Source organism: Cucurbita moschata, unplaced genomic scaffold (assembly GCF_002738365.1).
Source record: "Cucurbita moschata cultivar Rifu unplaced genomic scaffold, Cmos_1.0 Cmo_Scf00073, whole genome shotgun sequence".
Lineage (NCBI taxonomy): Eukaryota > Viridiplantae > Streptophyta > Magnoliopsida > Cucurbitales > Cucurbitaceae > Cucurbita > Cucurbita moschata.
The window spans coordinates 95,031-114,335 of record NW_019268589.1 but is presented as its reverse complement, the minus strand read 5'-3'; the positions used below and the strand labels follow the sequence as shown (position 1 = coordinate 114,335).

Below are 19,305 nucleotides of genomic sequence, written 5' to 3'. Positions count from 1 at the left end.
GCATTTGAATTAATGTTAAATATTAATTAAATTGTTTAATTAATCATTTAATATTGTTTTAATTTGAAATTAATTATTTAAATTAAAACGGAGAAAGTCAAAATGTTGGCTCCACCTAATAGAAAAATTCATGTTTGAGTTAGTGGAATATTGAGTGTTAATATATGGTTTAACCAAACTTGCATGTTTGTCACGTAATCCCACAAATTTGAGTTGAATTTCGAGTGTCAAAATTTGTTTTTACCAAACTTGCATGTTTGCCAAATAAACTCCACAAATTTCAGTTGAATCTTGAGTGTCAAAATTTGGTAATCTCAAATTTGCATGAACATGCAAATATGACTATAAATAGAGTGATCAAAGTACATGGAAATTTTTCTGTAAAAACTTTGAGAAAGTCTCTCAAAACTCTCTTTACATATACTAAAGTCCTATAAAGTTTAGTCACTCACCGGATTCCACAATTCCGTTCTAAGGCCGGAGTATAGTAGGGAAGACACTAGTGGTGGTTCGAAATCAGTTCGTGAGGAAAAATGGATTTGAACTACAAAAGGTTAGTATTCAAACTCATTGAGTTTTAATGCTTTTGAACATGCTAGCTAATTTATTGTAATTGATGTACTTAGGGTGCCTAAGATCGAAATTGCTTCCGCACGTGTTATAGTAACACCATCACATCCTATGTGGACTACTTATTCATGTTCAGCCTTAAAGGGGAACCCATGCTCAATATAAAAGGAAAAAGAAGACCAAGAAGTGAGACACACTTTGAGAGAGAAAAATCGGATTAGACAGTAATGCCTCTGCTGCTGTGAATTGCTGTGAAACCAGAGAAGAAGAAGAAAAACCCTAATCCAGCCGCTGCTGACAGCAGAAGGAAGAGAAGACCAGGACAACGAGGTGGACGTGAGAGCTCAAGGGAAGGGAACTTCCATTGAAGAACGACAACAAAGCTAGATAACTCTCTATTTCCTTACTCTTTTTTCTTACTTTATCAATTTTATATAATTAAGATGTGGGTTACTCTGTTTAATTCAGTTTCTATGAAGAGCTAAACTTTATAGGGGAGGCGAGAGAGTTTTATATAGTTTAAGTATGTTGACAGTATGATTTTAATTTATTAAAGAGTTGTTGTTAATGATTTACCTGTGTGTTTAATTAGCTACTTTCCATACATAGTTGTCCTCTTATTTGGGAGACAGAGGGAGCAATGAAGGGTAATAGAAGGGTTAGAATAATTCTTCTTCTAGAGCATTGTTAATAGAAATTACAACCATTATAGAAATAATCACCATTCATGACCCTCGGAAGTGGGCTTGAGAATCTATTAAAACGAACTAAAATCTATCACAAAACTCAACAACTTATCTATTTATTCTCTCTTAGCCGAACCTTCCTCATTATAGTTGATTTTCTCATTCTATTCTGGCAGTGACACTTTGTTTTAGTTAAACCACCAACACCCATTTGAATGTTATCCAAAAACTCACTTAATGTCCAGCAATAAAATTAAGGAAAAAGATAGATTCCCTGTGGAATCGATAATTTACTTATTACTTGCTACTTGGGATAGTGTATACTTGCACTTATTCTTATGAATTTTACATCATTTTATTATATACATTCACAAGCGATCATATATATATATATATATATATTTAATTACTTAGTATAAAACGAACCTCTATACCTGTGAATCAATTTTTCTTTTTAAAACCCTAAATTGTGAACCATTAGAAAAATTGGGTCAAAGTGAACTGGATGGATAAAATGGTTATTTTGACTCCTTACTTAATTAAGAGTCTAGTTGAACCCAAATCATAAGGTTAACAAACAGGGAAAATGAAGGTTCTTGCACATTCCCTTTTGGTGACTCAACTATAAGAACTCCAAGTTTAATCCTGCTTTGTTTATAGCAATTTAATATTGAGTAACTTCTTGATAATTTTTCCTTAAATGTATGTGAGAAAGAACAAATCATGCTGAAAAACTCGAGTTGGTTTGTGAGAATAGTATTCAGCTAGGATTAGTAATGTACTATGTTGCCGATGATGCACAGAAATGTTGGGGTCATCAGATGCCGAATTTGGACAATCAGGCGTGAATCTATGTATTCCTACTCGAGAGATTCAAAGTTTAAAATTTTATCTCGAATGTATGTTATACAAGAAAACCCGTTTTGAAAATAATTTTTCGAAGAAATAAACGTAACTTAGACATAATTTAGATATCTACGTTAATCTCTCTCCCGTTCTAAGTTCAAATCGAGAAAAATAAATAAAATATATATATTTATATATTTGATAGGTAAAAACGTTAATGGACAATCTCTTATAATATAGTTGGCAATCCATAATTACTCTTACATTTGACAACCAAGATGAAACTCATACATCCTAAGAAAATTAAAAATTTGGCTAAACTAAGAGCTTCCCATACCAAGAAAGTCTATGAATGGAACCCTCCTCTTTTGCTCCTCCCTCTCGTCGGAACCCGACACCACCGCCGCTGTCGGAGCCAACATTCCACCGCCATGTCGAAGCACGGTGGTGGCCATGAGAGGTGTCCATTTGACGGCGGTTTTTTGTTGCGAGCTTTGTAGGACCTTTGAAAACGGCAATAAGCTATGACGGGTTCGTAGAATATTGTTGTTGTTGTGATTAGTGAAGATTGTGAAACGTTCTCTTCTTCTTCTGGCCATTATTACATGGTAGTGATTCTTGACGGCATTGTCTGTTCTTCCTTTGAAATGTCTCGCGATTAATGCCCATTTGTTCCCATGAAGCTGTTGAAACATTAGAAGTCTCTCTTCTTCTTCTTCGGTGAACGGGTTCTTGTTTATATTTGGATCGAGTTGATTGTACCATCTCAATCTACAGCTTTTTCCTATCGAAAAAAAAAAATCAAACAACGTTCATTTTAGTCTCTATACTTTCATTTCATCTCACGAACGAAGAAACATACTGAAATTTGAAACCTAATATTACCGGATCTGCCCTCGAAGTGTTCAGCAATGTAATTCCAGTTTTGAGGGCCAAACTGTTCAACGAGTTGCCGGAGTTTATTGTCCTCAGCCGGCCGCCAGTGGCCTCGGTAGCAGCTGACCGAGCTGTTTCCGCAGCCACCACCCCCGACACCGCCGCTGCTGCCGCCACTGCTGCTGCTTCTTGATCTCATCATTGAAGAAGAATAAGAAGAAGAAGAGTTCTTTAAAAAAAAAAATTTAATTTTGTTTGTAAGAACAAAGAACACATCCCATTATAAGGCATTTAGTGATCTAATTAGGTAAATGGGTTGGCTTAGTAATAGTACCTTATTTGGGATAATCCCTTCACTACAATTAATTCTTCTTTTTATTCTTTTTTTTATTTGTTATATATTAGGGAAACCTCATTAATATCAGTTGGAAGAAGTTGGTATCTCTCTAATTCACTTTCATAACTAAAATTCTACTTTCATCGTTCATACGATACATACATTCTTCGGTGTACTACTCGATCTTTTATCATTCAATTCAATAGTCTGTTTCAAAAGCTAATAAAACTTGAGTGTGTGTGGCTCGAGATTCGAATCTTCCTGTCTCCCAAAGGTCATGTAAAATTCAAGACACGTGAGACTAGAGTGAAGATTCAAACTTTTGATTTCTTAATCGATGATATATAATCAATTCAAGAAATGTATTGTCATTAGGGTTGTTCTTATTTGGACATGATTTTCGGTTCATTCATGTGTTCTGTATATATATATATATTGTAACAGCTCAAGCTCACTGCTAATAGATATTGTTTGCTTTGACCCGTTACGTATCATTGTAAGGCTTATAATTGTGGGATCTCACAATCCACCATTTGGAGGCCAGTGTCTTCGTTGGCACACCACTAAGTGTCTTGATTGATCAATGATATAATAATCAATTCAACAAATGTGTTGTTCTCAGAATTGTTCTTATTTGGACATGATTTTCAGTTCATTCATGTGTTTCGTATATATATATATATATTGTAACAGCTCAAGCTCGCTGCTAATAGATATTGTTTTCTTTGACTCGTTACGTATCATTGTCAGCCTCACAATTGTGGGTTCTCGCAATCCACCCCCTTGGGAGCCAACGTCTTTGTTGGCACACCACTCGGTGTCTAGCTCTAATACCGTTTCTAACAGTCAAGTTCACTATTAACAGATATTGTCCGTTTTGACCCATTAAGTATTGCCATCAAGACTCAAAATTTTAAAACGCGTCTGTTAGGGATAGGTTTTCACACTTTTGCAAAGAATATTGTATTCCCCTCCAACAGACATGAGATCTCATCTTTAACAGCCCAAGTCCACTATTAATAAATATTGTCCATTTTGACCCGTTACTTGTTGTGGTCAGACTCAAAATTTAGATCTCATACCACTAAAGACTAAATACAAATTATATAAAATAATCATATATAACATTTATTTTGAACTTAATCATATTAAAATGGTTTATTTTTAATTTAGTTATTTAAACTATAAAGAATATTACTATTTTAAAATTAAAAAAATTATATAATACAATAAGAAAATGTACAAAAATAGACAAAATAACAAACACGGACTTCATAGCTCTCGATTAAACAACATAAGACTTCGACTACAAACTTTCTTAACCTACGACTAAACAACACAGCATCCCGAACACAAATTACTTAATAACTTCGAGGTTAATAACGCCGTTATCGCCTCGAACGTTGGGGGTATAATAGACAAATTAACGTAAAAGTTAATAAATAAATAAATAAATATAGAGAGTGTTTTTGGATAAGCAACAATATTTTTCTTCTTACGTTGTTTGCTTATTTTTTCCCTTTTGCAGTTAGCCAAATCTCAGTAAACAGATTCTGATGACGTCACGATGTCCCAAAAGTGGGTCCCCTTGGACTCAGAATTCAAACACAAATGGTCAAACTCAAAAACAGTTTAATTATATATATATATAAATATATATTATTTTCTATATTAAATTATAACTTCAATTATTAAATTTGTAATTTTGGGTCTTTAAACTTTTAAAAATATATATATATTTAATAATAATTATTAACAAATTTTTGAAAATTTATTATTATTTTTAAATAAAATAATCTATTCGACGTAGAATTGAATTTTTATAATCGAATAGAATATTAAACTTTCAATTTTATGTAAAAATAGTGTGAGATTTCACATTGGTTGTAAAGGAGAATGATGAGGTTGATGGCGATACATAACAGGCTAAAGTGGACAATATCTGCTAGCGATGGGCTTGGACAGTTACAAATGGATTAGAGGAAGATATCGGGTTGTGTGCTAGCGAGGACGATGGGTCCCCGAAGGGAGGTGGATTGTGAGATTCCACCTCGGTTGGAGAGGGGAACGAAATATTCTTTGTAAGGGTGTAGAAACATCTAACTAGTATACATGTTTTAAAAATCGTGAGGCTGATGGAATACATTTTAAGAATTGTGAGGTTCCACATTGGTTGTAAAGGAGAACGAAACGTTTTTATAAGGACGTGAAAATCCCTCTCTAGTAGACGCATTTTAAAAATTGTGAGGCTGATAATGATACGTAACACGCTAAAGTGGACAATATCTGCTAGCTGGGCTTGGGTAGTTACAAATGGTATCAGAGCAAGACATCAGGATGTGTGATAGCGAGGACGATAGGCCCCTCCAAGGGAGGTGGATTGTGAGATTTCACCTCGATTGGAGAGGGGAACGAAACGTTCCTTGTAAAGGTGTAGAAACATCTAACTAGTAGACGTATTTTAAAATTTGTGAGGCGAACGGGATACACGTAACAGCTCAAAACGGACAATATCTACTAGCTTAGCAGTGAGCTTGGATGGTTACAAATAGTTTTCCTAATTTTTTTTAAAAAACATGGAATGGTCTCACTTATTAAGTAAAATTGAAAGTTTAGAAACTTATTAGACATAAAATATAAAATTTAAACACTTTCGTTATTACATTTTTAAAAACTATAATTTAATACTATTTTCTAGGCTAAACTATACATATATACGATCAGGTACGTATGTTTCTCGATTTGATGCCCGAGAGACCTCAGGATCAAGTTGATCTGATTCCAAATCCATATTTTCGAGTTCAGTGAAATTTTATATAACAACACCATTATGGTTCCTCCGTTTCCACGGTCAAAACTTTAAGGTCTTGCTGATTTCTTCCCTCTCTAATTTAGGTATCAGTGAGTGGTAAACAGTATACCGGTGTACAGTTCCTTCTTCTTTTGAAGAGCGTATGAAGTGATATCTCAATTAAATGTTTTGACTTTTAAAAGTTAGAAAACTATAATAATATTTACACCGAGGATTTAGACCAAAGAGTTAAAAATGGTAACGAACTAAAATTTAACCTTCAAAATATATATTTTCTTACCCAAAAAAAAAAAAAAGAATTTCTTCTTTGTTCCAATTAAAAAAGGCCAAGAAAAATAGTTAATAATATCCATTATTTATGGCAAGTTTTACATCACCTTATTTTTCTACGTAATTAAGTCAAATTTATTGACTCTAACAATGTGAAAGTAATATTGGTGGATAGTTCATGTTTAGAAACATGTGCCCATCAACGGAATAAAATTGCAACGATTGATGCTCGGGGTTTGAGTTAAGACTTAAAATTTAGATTTGACATCTAATTGATCCGACCAACCTGAGTTATGTCTCTTTATTCATACATGTATTGAATTTAGATCAAGATTTAAAATTTGGATTCGGTATCTGATGGGTCTGACCAACATGAGTCATTTCCCTTTATTAATTCATGCCCATGGTTTGGATCAAGATTTAAGATTCGGAGGCTCTGACTAACATGAGTCATTTCCCTTTATGCCCATTGTTTGGATCAAGATTTAATATTCGGAGGCTCTAACCAACATGAGTAGGCTCTGACCAACATTCCCTTTATTAATTCATGCCCATTGTTTGGATCAAGATTTAAGACTCGGATTTGGTATCCGATGGCTCTAGCCAACATGGGTCATTTTCCTTTATTCATTCATGCCCGGAATTTAGATCAAGATTTAAAATTTAGATTCGATATCTAATGGCTATTACCAAAATGAGTCATTTTTCTTTGTCATTCATGTCCAGAATTTGGATCGAGATTTAAATTTCAAATTTCGTACCCGATGGCTCTAACCATGAGCTGGTACGTAATGATTCTGACCCACATGAGTCATTTTCCTTTATTCCTTCATACCCATAATTTGATTTGGTATCTGATGGCTTTGACCAATGTGAGTGATCGAGATTTAAAATTCGAAGGGTAAAATGGTAATTTAATATATTTTAAAAACCAGGGTGCCTCCCACAATATTTTAAAATAAGTATAGTAATTTTTATTTTAGGTAAAACCATTATTCAAACGGACAATTTTACTAAAAGACAATAAATTTTAAGGGAAAAAAAAAAGTAGACTAAAATCATTGATTGGACAAAATGAACATGATTTTGTTGTTATAAATAGAATCATCTGATGAATACACCATTTTAACACACTCCACCTTTATTAATACTTTTGTTTGACATTTGTTTTAACATTATTTAATATTTATATTTAATACATCCCATCTAATATATTAAATTCCTAAAACTTAAAAATGATTTATACTTAAGAATAGAAAAACAAGAAAGTATACAAAACCCGAAACCCACCAAGATTAAAGATGTAACAATCCAAGGCCACCGCTAGCATATGTTATCCTCTTTCAAATTTTCCCTCAAAGTTTTTAAAATGCGTCTGTTAAGGAGAAGTTTCCACACCTTTATTACAGAATGCTTCATCCCTCTCTCCAATCGACATGAGATCTAACAAAAAAAGTATAAAGAAATCCATAAAGTTTTCTGCCAGAATATTTCACATCACAGAAAAGAAACAAGAAAATACACAAAACCCGAAACCCGTTGTATCTGAAAAATAAGATACCCAACAATGAAAGGCCAGAAAATTCCACACAAAAGAAACAAGAAAGTACACAAAACCCACCGAAATTAGAGCGGACAAAGAGAAGAAAGTTGGAGAAAGTGTTAATTGTGGACAGTTAAAAGCTTTTGTATTTTGTTATTGAGATCTCACCAACAACCTATGAAGGGAGGGAAACCCAATTCATTTGGTTGGTTGCATTACAGATTTTGAGAAACATTCCAAATTCCTCATAATACATTTCTGGCTGTGCGGTTACATTAGGTTGTCATAACCCATCATTACCATTTCTTTTTTGTTTCTTGGTTTTCTTTTATGTTCTAATCCTATCATTTTCTAACAACTCCCACGTTCACGTCACCACGGACGTTCCTAACATAACGAGCCCATCAAATCCTAAAAGTAGTTCCTGACTGACTCATTAGTGGGAGTGAGTATCGCACAATCGCTCAACAAAATTTCGAGAAAGTGCGATTGTAACATATAACAAAACACCTGAAATGGAAGAGGGTCGGACAAAGGACACCTCTTAACAAAATCACTGAGAATCAAAATCACTTATTAAGAGAAGTTGGTTTTGTACGGAGCTGATTCACCGATGGCTATTTGTTGCTCACATTCATAAAAAGCACATTTCCATATCCAATAACTTATTCCACAAGAGAAAAGATTCAGAGATGAACCAAATACGTCCAAATCATGTTATTTATCATCAATGTTGAGCACTTTTTCCTAAATCCAGCGATGGGTATTAACTTTTGAAGTAGGCAAAACCCTGAGTGCCAACTGTTAGTATCCATTTATACCAAATATGATTCAAATTAGAATATGCTATGTGGGAAACGTCTAACTCTATTCTACATATATGCTAAAACCTGACCTATTACTCCAATGAAAGCTTTTCCAATAATTAAGTTGTTTCATCCAAGAAAAATACATTTCAAAATGTAACCAATTTGCAAAACACAAAAGTGGATTCAGAGGAAATTCTTCACTTTCAAACCCGACCCAACCCGACCCGTCTAACCCGACTTGCAACCCCTATGTGCTGCTAAAGTTGAAAAGCCAGATTGAAGAGGAGGATAATAGTAATAAAGAAAACCTAACCAAACAAACACCATTCAAGAAGCAGATCCCCCACCAACCACCCTACCCATCTTTCACTATTTCTAGCAAGTCTTTTGGTTCTCTCATATGTCTATTTTAGTGAATGGGTTTCCCATTTGGAGTATTGATAACTCCACCAAACATCAAGAGGTTAGCATTTCTACTAACCAAAGTTTATTAAGTGAATCACAGCATAATCTGATACAGGCAATAATCCAAAACTAGCATTTGAAAACAAACTGGTTTCAATGCTATCTGATACGGTGAATCAACTGTGAGCCATATGTCTCAAACTGGGAATACGACAGTAACCTAATGAAATTTAATAATCACATCATAGAAGTACATGATCGTACCTTTTTTTGGCGCTCGTTGATGCATTCTACATAGTCCCTTAAGAACTTTAACAAAATTCATAACATCAGATGTTATCCACCTGAAAAATGAATGTTCTCAAGTAGGGAACCAGAAAACAGAGCACAGCTTATAGTATTGAAAGTGGGAGAAAAGGGAAGCAAAGGAGAATTTCAGATAACCAGTTTAGAATTCAATCCACAGAACTCTGTCGATGCAGCTGCAGGGAGAACCGTTTCAAAACGTGTGCATTTGACTATTAACCAGCATCAGCATGGCAATAAAATTACAAGCGTTCTTTAAACCATGGGTTTGTTTAACCTGATATTTTTCATTTCAATGATGTTTGATATGAGATCCCTTCTATGTTTATGTTTGACACTTGAAGCACAGAGAAGTGAAACCAAAAGCTTCAACTTTGATATTTCAAGAAAAGAATGACAGTAGAGAGTTACACATCTTAAAATATACAAGAACAAGGTCGAAGTTGGTTGCTGAAGGAATGGAACCAGACTAGCTCCAACCTGTTAATCCTAATTTGTCAGCAAGGTTGTACATCACTAGTTTATCCCAAACAGGTCCAAAGAGGCGTTCACCTCCAATGGCAAATGTCAAGGCCCAAGACGAGATAATGGCCATGAAAACAGCAAAACCAATAGCTGAGCCAACAATATCTAAAGGAAGAGCAATTTCAAATCGTTAGATAACTTTATCAAGTACCAAACCGAGATAATGGGAAAGATAATAAAAGTAAATTTCTATTAAGATTATAAAAAAAAAAGAAAAAAGAAAAAAAAAAAAAGAATACGCTACCATAATGTGGTTCTAGGAGTAACTAAAAATATACCTTGTTAAAATTCATAACGAAAACTCGTAATAGCCGAAGTAAGGAAAATTTTGACGAAAGATGTAAGATAAAAAAATAAAAGCTCAGCTGTGTATATTTAGAAAAGATGAGAATTAATTGTAAATATCATTATGCAAGGAACACCATCTAGAAAGCTAGTGAAACTGCAAAGTCCTCAATTTCACTCCTAGGCTTAGTTATACCCTCAATAGTTCCTAGGAACTCTAACAAGAGATCCAAAATTTATGACTGAAACTATGTTAACCAAATTCCTTTTGAAGTCGTGACCTATTCTTAGAATTTGAATGAGGGAATCCTGAGTGCTGGCCGCAAAGCACCACTATAGGTTGAAAAGATCCAGAATACTGTGCCATATCCTCATGCTAAAGTTAAGTGGATTGTCATATGGCTTTGATCCTATCCTAACCATTTCAAATACCTAGAGAGACGATACAAAATTATAAACATTATCAAGAATGTCATACTTTTCATAGTAAACAAACCAAAATAAGAACTCAGCTTTCTTAGACATGTTCAACTTCTACAATTTAGTGCAAAAAAATATGGACTTCAATCTATCTTACCGATGATATAAACAGTCTTGCAAAAGAATTTTTATCTTGCAAACTCCAGTATCAGAGTGACTTAATGAAGAAGCCTTCCAGTATAGAGAGCATTGATCTCAAATAGATTCATTATTGTATTACAATTATACTATCATTGTTGCAGTACAACTATAAATTCCACTATGAAACAATTTTCCTTCCTAAGTTGAAATTAGTTGAGGCGTGTGTAAGCTAGCATGGACATACAAATATGAATATACAAATTAAAATTGAATTAGATAATTTAGACTACAGTTAAGAACAAGTACATTATCGCTTTTAAGGCTTTAATCACTGAGGCTCGTGCCTTGAATCATAAGTGTAATGAAATAGAAGGAAAAGGAAAACAATGAAATCAAGTTCTTCTTTGGGGGGCAGGGTTTGGGTGGTTCTTGTATCATATTCACGACCCACTCCACTAATCCCAAAGAATCCAGGTGTTATAGGTCGTTAAGTTTTCGAGCTTGAGTGTTGAACCCAAAGCCTCGGAGAGTATCTCAAGTGGGTTGAACCCAGGCCTAGGAGAGTATTTCAAAAAAGAACCTACCCCAATTATACACGGACAAAAAACCAACTTTGCAACACGCACACAAAACCAACCTTGTTCCCATAGTTAGTTTATTTATTCATACAAATATACGCCTACACTCCAAGGTAGACCACCCTTATCACATACACACACACTCACACAAAAAGGCACCCTTATTACCTTAATTATGAACCAAGGGCCTTGGAGAGTATCACCAAACAATCTTACCATCAAGGAGATACGTGAAAAGGCAGAATAAACCACCATAAATTGGCCCCTTTTGAAGGGTTTCTCATCCACACGAGTGCAGATACACAAAAACCACCCTTCTTAATGATTCGAAACCGAGAAAACCATCAAAAGAATCCACACTAATTTTCCTTGCTGGTTTATGATTAAACTCGTACATACCCTAGGTAAACCAGTGTACACATGCCCCTAGGTAGACCAGATGGATGCGTAATGAAGTTCATACACAGTTTTTCTCAAAAAAAGAAAAAAAGATGTGCCAAATGAGGAGATATGAACGGCGACCATGACAAATAATCTGAGACCAAAACATTAAATTGCTGTACACTTGGAAGCAAGAACCAAAATCTTGACTACATTTTTTAATTAAAGAAAGAAAAAAGATATGCATAATGAAGCTCAAATGAATTGCAACTTTGACAAGCAATCAAAGGCTTATTTATGAATGTTGTATACTTGGAGCGCAAGAGCCAAGCATTTTTAGTTTCCTTCAAAAGTGTTTGTACTCTGTAGGACATTATTTGCTAATTATAAGCATCAAGAATGCAAATCGTTGTCACTTCAATCGAAGGCTGACATTAGGAAACCAGAGAGTATCTCCAAATTAATTAAGGCTCAATTCAGTGAACTAGAACACGATTACTAATATTTCTTATCCACTTTTTTCCAGTAAATTATGAAGAGTATCAATGTATCATTGCTTAAAGTATTATTGCAAAGGCTATAAACTCCAGACAATAATGTATAACATGAATCACCATGTCCCAATATGATGAAGCAAACTACAAAGAGAAAGAAGGGGAATTATCAAAATGGTCAGGGTATTGGCACAAATAAACAGCTTAGAACTCCTTGTATCCACTGACCAAGCCTATGAAAAAGAACAACACATGGACAAGGATAAATCGAAGGGCACTCAGTTTTGTAATACAAATATCTACATCACAATGGCATCATGTATTTCTCCACAAAATAGTTTGATTCTTGGGCTTCCAAACATTGAAACATAACTAGTGAAACAGAAACGCGTTAAAATATAACTAAAAAACCAGAACAACAACCAATAACCCGTAATGCTACCATCATTAGAATATTGAGGTAAAATACCAACAATAGGGTCTTATTCATGTTCTCCTTCCAGGGTAATCCCTTTGCACCATTGTGTTTACTTACAGGTAAGGGAAAAATGTTAGAAGTGAATCACGTTCGAGTGCTTCTATCTTCGAGCCAATAACCTTTCTAGACAAGGGATAAAGGATAAAAGAAAGTCTCTGTTATTCATAGTAGTCCAATGTCCCTTTTCAAGCGGCTAGTTTCTTACCGTTCATATAGATCAATAGTTGGTTCTAAGGCTAGACAGCAAATAAGCTAGTTTAGTTCCCTCACTGATTGTAGGAATCACGAATCTCCACAATAGTATGATATTGTCCACTTTCAGCATAAGCTCTCATGGCTTTGCTTTGGGCTTCCCCAAAAGGCCTTGTACCAGTGGAGATGTATTCCTTACTCATAAACTCATGATCATTCCCTAAACTAGCCAATTTACGACTCTCTCCCAACAATCCTCAACCACAGATTCTGAGGATTATTTCAAGTTCATTTTTTATATTCATATTGACATGGGACAATCTTTCAAGTCCTATCTTACAGGACATGATATCCAGCACTAACTTTCTTTGTTTAAGGCTACAAAATACATCTGAATTCGAAGAATGAATGCTCTTACTATGAAGATCTCCGGTTAAGTGTAAATTAAGAAAATAATTGAAAGTAGAGACGCGTGCATCGAAGTTAAACAGAGAGAGGCAAACTCACAGGGACGAATGCGAGGAAATGAGTGAGAGCGAAGAACAGGCCAGAAGTAGAAGCAATTAACCGCCCAAAGAAATGGAAGCAATGCAAATCCAAATTTATAGAATCTGCGGGCATAGCTCACCGATTCTTCCTCCGACAGCCCCAATGAGCCATCAATTGTCGGCCATAACACAGCAATCGGCGACGATACAAGATTCTGGATGCGAATCGGATTAGGGTTTGGATTGCTGTTTGAATTCTGCGAGTTCTCCATTGCAATCAAATTTCAATGACTCTGAACACAAAGACCAACCGAAGTTTTAGGCAAAATGTTCATCGTCGCTTTTTCTTTTTCTTTTTCAATTTTTAATTGATATTTCTTAAAAAAAAAAATACAAAAATATAATTATTTCACAAAGAATATTTAAAATAAAAAAATTAATCAAGTTTAAAATTGGTGTTATTAATATTAATGTGATATTTTATTATTATTTTTATTGTATTTTATCGAATAAAAAATTTAAATTCTTGACTCCAAGGACGTCTAAAAATGCAATCACATGCAACATAATTTCATGGTATGACCTACTTTTCGTGATTCTTTCTCGAGCTTTCTTTTCTTTTTTTCAGGTAGAGTTGGATGCATAGTACTTCTCTATACAAGATTCGCGAACACACACAAGAACCCACTAAGCGAGCTCATTTAGGTACCCTTAGGCTTGATTACGAGCTAGCGCATGCTCACACTACGAAAATCAATGAAAAAAAAGGGGTGTGTATCATAACATGGTGTATGTACCCGCATAAAACATATTGCTCGTGACGTACAACATACATAAGGTCCCACGTTTTCAAATCATGGTATTATATTTTCATATGCAATCAATCTATTCCAGATCTTCAAGATCCCAATCGTTTTGAAAGCTATATAAACAAATAGCATCGATTCATTCAAAAATGAGAAATGGATACGGAATTTGTTATGTTTCCAGGTCGATCAGAGGTTCGGCTTGCTTCTCCCCCACCACTCAATTGGAATCCTTTTCATTTTGCTTATCTTGAATCATTGATGAGAAGGAAGGCTGGAATGCCGGCCGGCATAGATCTCACTTAACCCGCCCACTATTTTCTCCTTCACTCAATCACTTGTCCCTGAGTTCAATCTGTCTGATGAATAAGGAGTCTTTGATCCCTGTCTTGTTTATCCAATTAGCTTTTTCCCGTGGATAGGAAATATCGTCAAAGGCTCAGTCGAATTAAAGGAGAAGAGAATCTGTCTGGAATCTGTTGGTCTCATTGCCTCGCTCGGTGTAGAGGAGCGGGCAGGAGTAGATCTATTTCATGACATAACCTTCTTATGAGATATATATATGGATAGGTCATATCATTCATCTTTACATACGTGATTCATCAAGTGTCTCGTACGCCATAACATAAACATGGTATCATAAAATACAAGGATTGACATCATATAAGTAATAACACGTAGATAAGTCATAGAGTGCGTGTTATTCATACAATATATAATTCATTCAACCTAGTCCGAATGCGTTCCAACAGTAAAACTACTTACTTATAAGTTTGATGCGAAGTCGATAATTTTCCTACTTTGGTGTTCGTTGGATCCTGCTTGTCAACATCTGAGAATATCTATGACATTCCATGATATCATAATTAGAACATTTATAAGGATCGCAGTCGGGATACGGGCATGGGTTGCTTGACCATTGGCCTATTGGGTTGACCGAGGTGGGCATTGGGTTGGGCCATTGTCAAACGGTATGTGATTGACATATAGTAGGATCATGTTTAAGTAATAACTAAAGGGTGTTGTCCCGATAATAATATTGTTGCATCCCTTTTGTAAATGTTACAAATGATATATATGTGGAGACATGTGAGTGGGAATATTCTATACAATGAGTTTGTATAAAATTGGAACATGAAATATTTAATCTCTCTTTGTAAATCCATTAATTGAAAAGATTAATACTTCACAAGATAATCAAATGCTATTTGATCTTAATCCTGTCTGAGTTATGTTTGCTTGTGAGGGCTTGTTCGTTCTATTTGCATGGTAAGAACCAGTTTTGTAACTGATTTAACATGTCTACTATTTTGGGTACTTACCAAATAAGGAGTTTGAGAATATAATTTTACTAGATGTTTGGGGTGTACATGGTCCGGCGGGGTTGGGAGATTTTTTTAACCCAACCCAACCCAAAACTTTTCAAAACCCAACTCAACCCTCTATTTTTTTGTTGGGTTCGGGTTGGGTCTGGGTTGGATTTGTTGGATGATGGAAATCCCACATGGGCTAATTTAGGGAATGATCATGGGTTTATAAGTGAGGAATACTAACTCCATTGGTTTGAGGCCTGTTGGGGAAGCCCAAAGCAAAGCCATGAGAGCTTATGCTCAAAGTGGACAATATGTCTAACACGATTGTCAATTATTTTTAAGTTTTATTTATCCACAATTTATAATTATTTGGATACTATCTTAAATAAAATATATTAAACGTTCACAAACACACACAAATCACACAAATCAATCTATAATTATTAAGAATTGGTGGATAATAATAATAAAGACATGCTTTAAAATTATTTAGTTCATATGAAATGTATGCATAAGTCATAAATAATAAATTTTGTATTTTATATATATATATATAATTTAACAATTAATAATGAACTTGTTTCAAATTAAATGTATGTATAAGTCATAATTAATAAATTTTGTATTATATAATAAAATGTGTGAATTGTTATTCAAAAATAGCATAAAATGTATTAATAGTTATATGTTAAAAATAATAAAATAACAAAATAATATAAAAAAATAAAAATAATATAAAATAAAATAACAAGAATTAACATGTATATGTTATACGCTAAAAATAATAAAATAATAAGAATTAACATGTATATATTATACGCTAAAAATAATAAAATAACAAAATAATATAAAAGAAATCAAAATAATATAAACGAAATTAAACGAAATAATAAAAAGAAACAGGTATATACTTAGATTGGATTAGACCAATGAATTTGGGTAAGTTCATTCATATAAAAGAATTCTTAATATATTATATATATTTTTATTTGACTCGGGGCGACTCGAAGGTTTTGCTCATGAATTCAAAACCGAACCGATTTAGTTTGAGTTTAGAAAAATGAATCCAACCTTACCTGAAATGCTAATCCAACCCAATCCAACTCTTATAGTTCAGGTTGGGTTGGTCCGGGTTGTCGGGTTGAATGTACGCCTCTACTAGATGCAGTACTCCTCTCCATATATGGTGAGTAGATGAGTAGCTTCCTTGAGATGCTGGGACTTTAACAATCGGGACACACCCTCTCATTAGCTCGAAATGGAATTAGTTTAACAACGGTACTGAAGGTGTGGATGTATTTATAGGATTTTTCCTTTCGAGCTTCCCCTCAAGGAAACACTCTTATAAAAAATACTTCGTTCCACTCCTCAATTGAAGTGAGATCCCAACACTTTCTTAGTTTCTAAGAGCTCATACAAATTAGGCTAATCACGTGCATGTTCTTTCTCAAGTGGGACCCACCCAATGCCAGGTGTCTCGTTGCAACCACATTCTCTCACCGACACCCCCGAGGAGGACAACAGATTTAGCTAGGGGTGACGAAGACAGACAGAGGAGAAGCCACGTGGCCGACAGGTTAATCCTTACCCAGCCACGTGGCAGACATGATTCCCCCATGAAACAGAGCCACATGGCAAGCTGCCACGCTCCATGAACTCCATCTCCATGGCTTACAAAAGGGGTGCTTCATTCCCTTCCTTCTTCTCCTCCTCGTTCCTCCATTTGCATGGATAAGATAAGGTTGATTGAAGCCATAATGGGAAGAATGGACAGGAAATCATCCATTGAAACAGAGCCCGAACCAAATCCAATTTGCAAGAGTAAGTATGAAAGGCTTAATATTGTGTGTGCGTGCGTGTTTTTGGTTTGAGTAAGGCTTTCAGATGAGCAATGGTTTTGTGATGAACTGCAGGAAGCAGCGCTGTACGTGATGAACACAACTAGCATGGAAGAAGCAATCAAGATCTTCACAGAGGTAATATCATACACAAATTCCGCTATCAATCACTATCTGATTCCATATTGATTACATATTGGTTGGAGCGGGTAACGAAACATTCCTTATATGGGTATGAAGATCACTCCTTTAAAATTGTGAGGTTGATGATGTTACGTAATAGGCCAAAGCGGACATGTCTATTAGTAGTGGGGTTGGGCTATTACAAATAGTATCAGAGTCAGTACAGTGTACCAGTGAGAGCTTTGGCCCTTAAGAGGGTGGATGGGCAGTGTACCAATGAGGGCTTTGGACCCTAAGAGGGTGGATTGTGAGATCCCATGTTGGTTGGAAAGGGGAACAAGCATTTCTGGTAAGGGTGTGGAAATCTCTCCCTAAGTTGGTGGCGGTACGTAATGGGCCAAAGCGGACATATCTACTAGTGGTGGGTTTGGGCTATTACAAATGGTTTCAAAGCCAGACAACAGACAGTGTGCCAACGAGGACGTTCACCCTCTAGAGGGGTGGATTGTGAGATCTCATATTCGTTGTAGAGGGAGAACGAAGCATTCCTTACAAGAGAGTGGAAACCTCTTCCTAATAGACGCATTTTGAAACTGTGAGGCTAACGATGATACGTAACGGGCCAAAGTGGACAATATCTAGTAACAATAGGTTTGAACTATTACTAATAGTATCAGAACCAGACACTGAACGGTGTGCCAGCGAGGATACTGACCCTCAAAGGGGTGGATTGTGAGATCGCACATTAGTTAGAGAGGGGAATGAAACATTTTTTATAAGCGTGTGGAAACCTCTCCCTAATAGACGCGTTTTAAAGTTGTGAGGGTTACAACGATTGTAATAGCGGTTGGTTTATTTGTAACCCGATGTAATAGCGCTATTACAATCACTATAAGGAAAAGGATTATATGATGATGAAGTATGGAAAATGCAGGGATTAGAAGCAGTGGAATGCAAAGCAATTCGAGATGAAGATGAATCCATAATGGAGAATTGGTTCCATGAACAAGATGCTGATGAGCTTCCACCTCTTTATCAGCTTAGAGACATTGTCACTGCCCCTTTTTAGTCAGCTAAATATCATCACTTTCCTTTGTAATCAAAATTTTGATTTACCTCTTGTCTCGATATCATCTCGATGTCGAATTCATATTAGACGTAGAAATATCGATGAAAATAGCGACATGTCTAATACTCTAAGTCTAATATCTAATTTTAAGCATGTCCATGTCGATATCGATGTTTACTTTTTTGATGAAATCTTGTACTATATGATGTTTAGCTTTAATTCGAAAGCTTGATCTTAAAAATCGTAGTGGCGTAACTATTTCGTTAAGTTTTATGTTTTTGAATATTGTGATTATAAGTTGATTTTTCAAGCGTGGAATTCGGTTACTTACCTAAATCATCATTGAATGAGTTTGTATGAGTCACGATGAACATATTGCAACTTGATTTTAATTTTAAGTGAGTACTGAACTCCTTGCTTTGAGCGTTTGTCCTTTAATCTGTATATGTGAAAATGACTTTTGTAGTCGACTTAACATGTTTAATCTTTTAAAAATTTGACGATATATGGAACGAAAAATATAATTTCACGAGATAAGCAGAGGAGAAGTTCTCTCTTCCGTACAAATTCATAAACAAATTGTTCATTAAAGACTCAAGTTAAGGCATAATATGTAGTTAGGTAAAATAGACTTTTGACCTAGTTGTAATTCCATACCACTCATGGTCATCGAGCTATGTGCTATTCTTATATTTTAGGTAATGGCAAGACACC

At 35.0% G+C, this 19,305-nt stretch overlaps 2 protein-coding genes and 1 long non-coding RNA gene across 3 annotated transcripts; 1 reads left to right on the top strand and 2 right to left on the bottom strand.

Moving 5' to 3' along the window:
* Nucleotides 1–2,308: 2,308 nt before the first annotated feature.
* On the bottom strand, nt 2,309–3,273 carry LOC111438332 (transcription factor CSA-like). The gene is made up of 2 exons (XM_023076236.1): nt 2,988–3,273; nt 2,309–2,886 (listed from the first exon to the last, which is right to left on the bottom strand). Exons 1-2 carry the CDS (start codon nt 3,178–3,180, stop codon nt 2,423–2,425), a joined length of 657 nt encoding a protein of 218 aa, XP_022932004.1. The 5' UTR covers nt 3,181–3,273; the 3' UTR covers nt 2,309–2,422.
* A 6,378-nt stretch (nt 3,274–9,651) lies between these two features.
* On the bottom strand, nt 9,652–13,791 carry LOC111438306 (probable gamma-secretase subunit PEN-2). The gene is made up of 2 exons (XM_023076205.1): nt 13,462–13,791; nt 9,652–10,090 (listed from the first exon to the last, which is right to left on the bottom strand). Exons 1-2 carry the CDS (start codon nt 13,712–13,714, stop codon nt 9,930–9,932), a joined length of 414 nt encoding a protein of 137 aa, XP_022931973.1. The 5' UTR covers nt 13,715–13,791; the 3' UTR covers nt 9,652–9,929.
* Nucleotides 13,792–17,307: 3,516 nt separating this feature from the next.
* On the top strand, nt 17,308–18,765 carry LOC111438307. Its single transcript, XR_002709641.1, has 3 exons — nt 17,308–17,382; nt 17,475–17,537; nt 18,457–18,765. It is a non-coding gene; the product is annotated as an uncharacterized LOC111438307 (long non-coding RNA).
* Nucleotides 18,766–19,305: the final 540 nt, after the last annotated feature.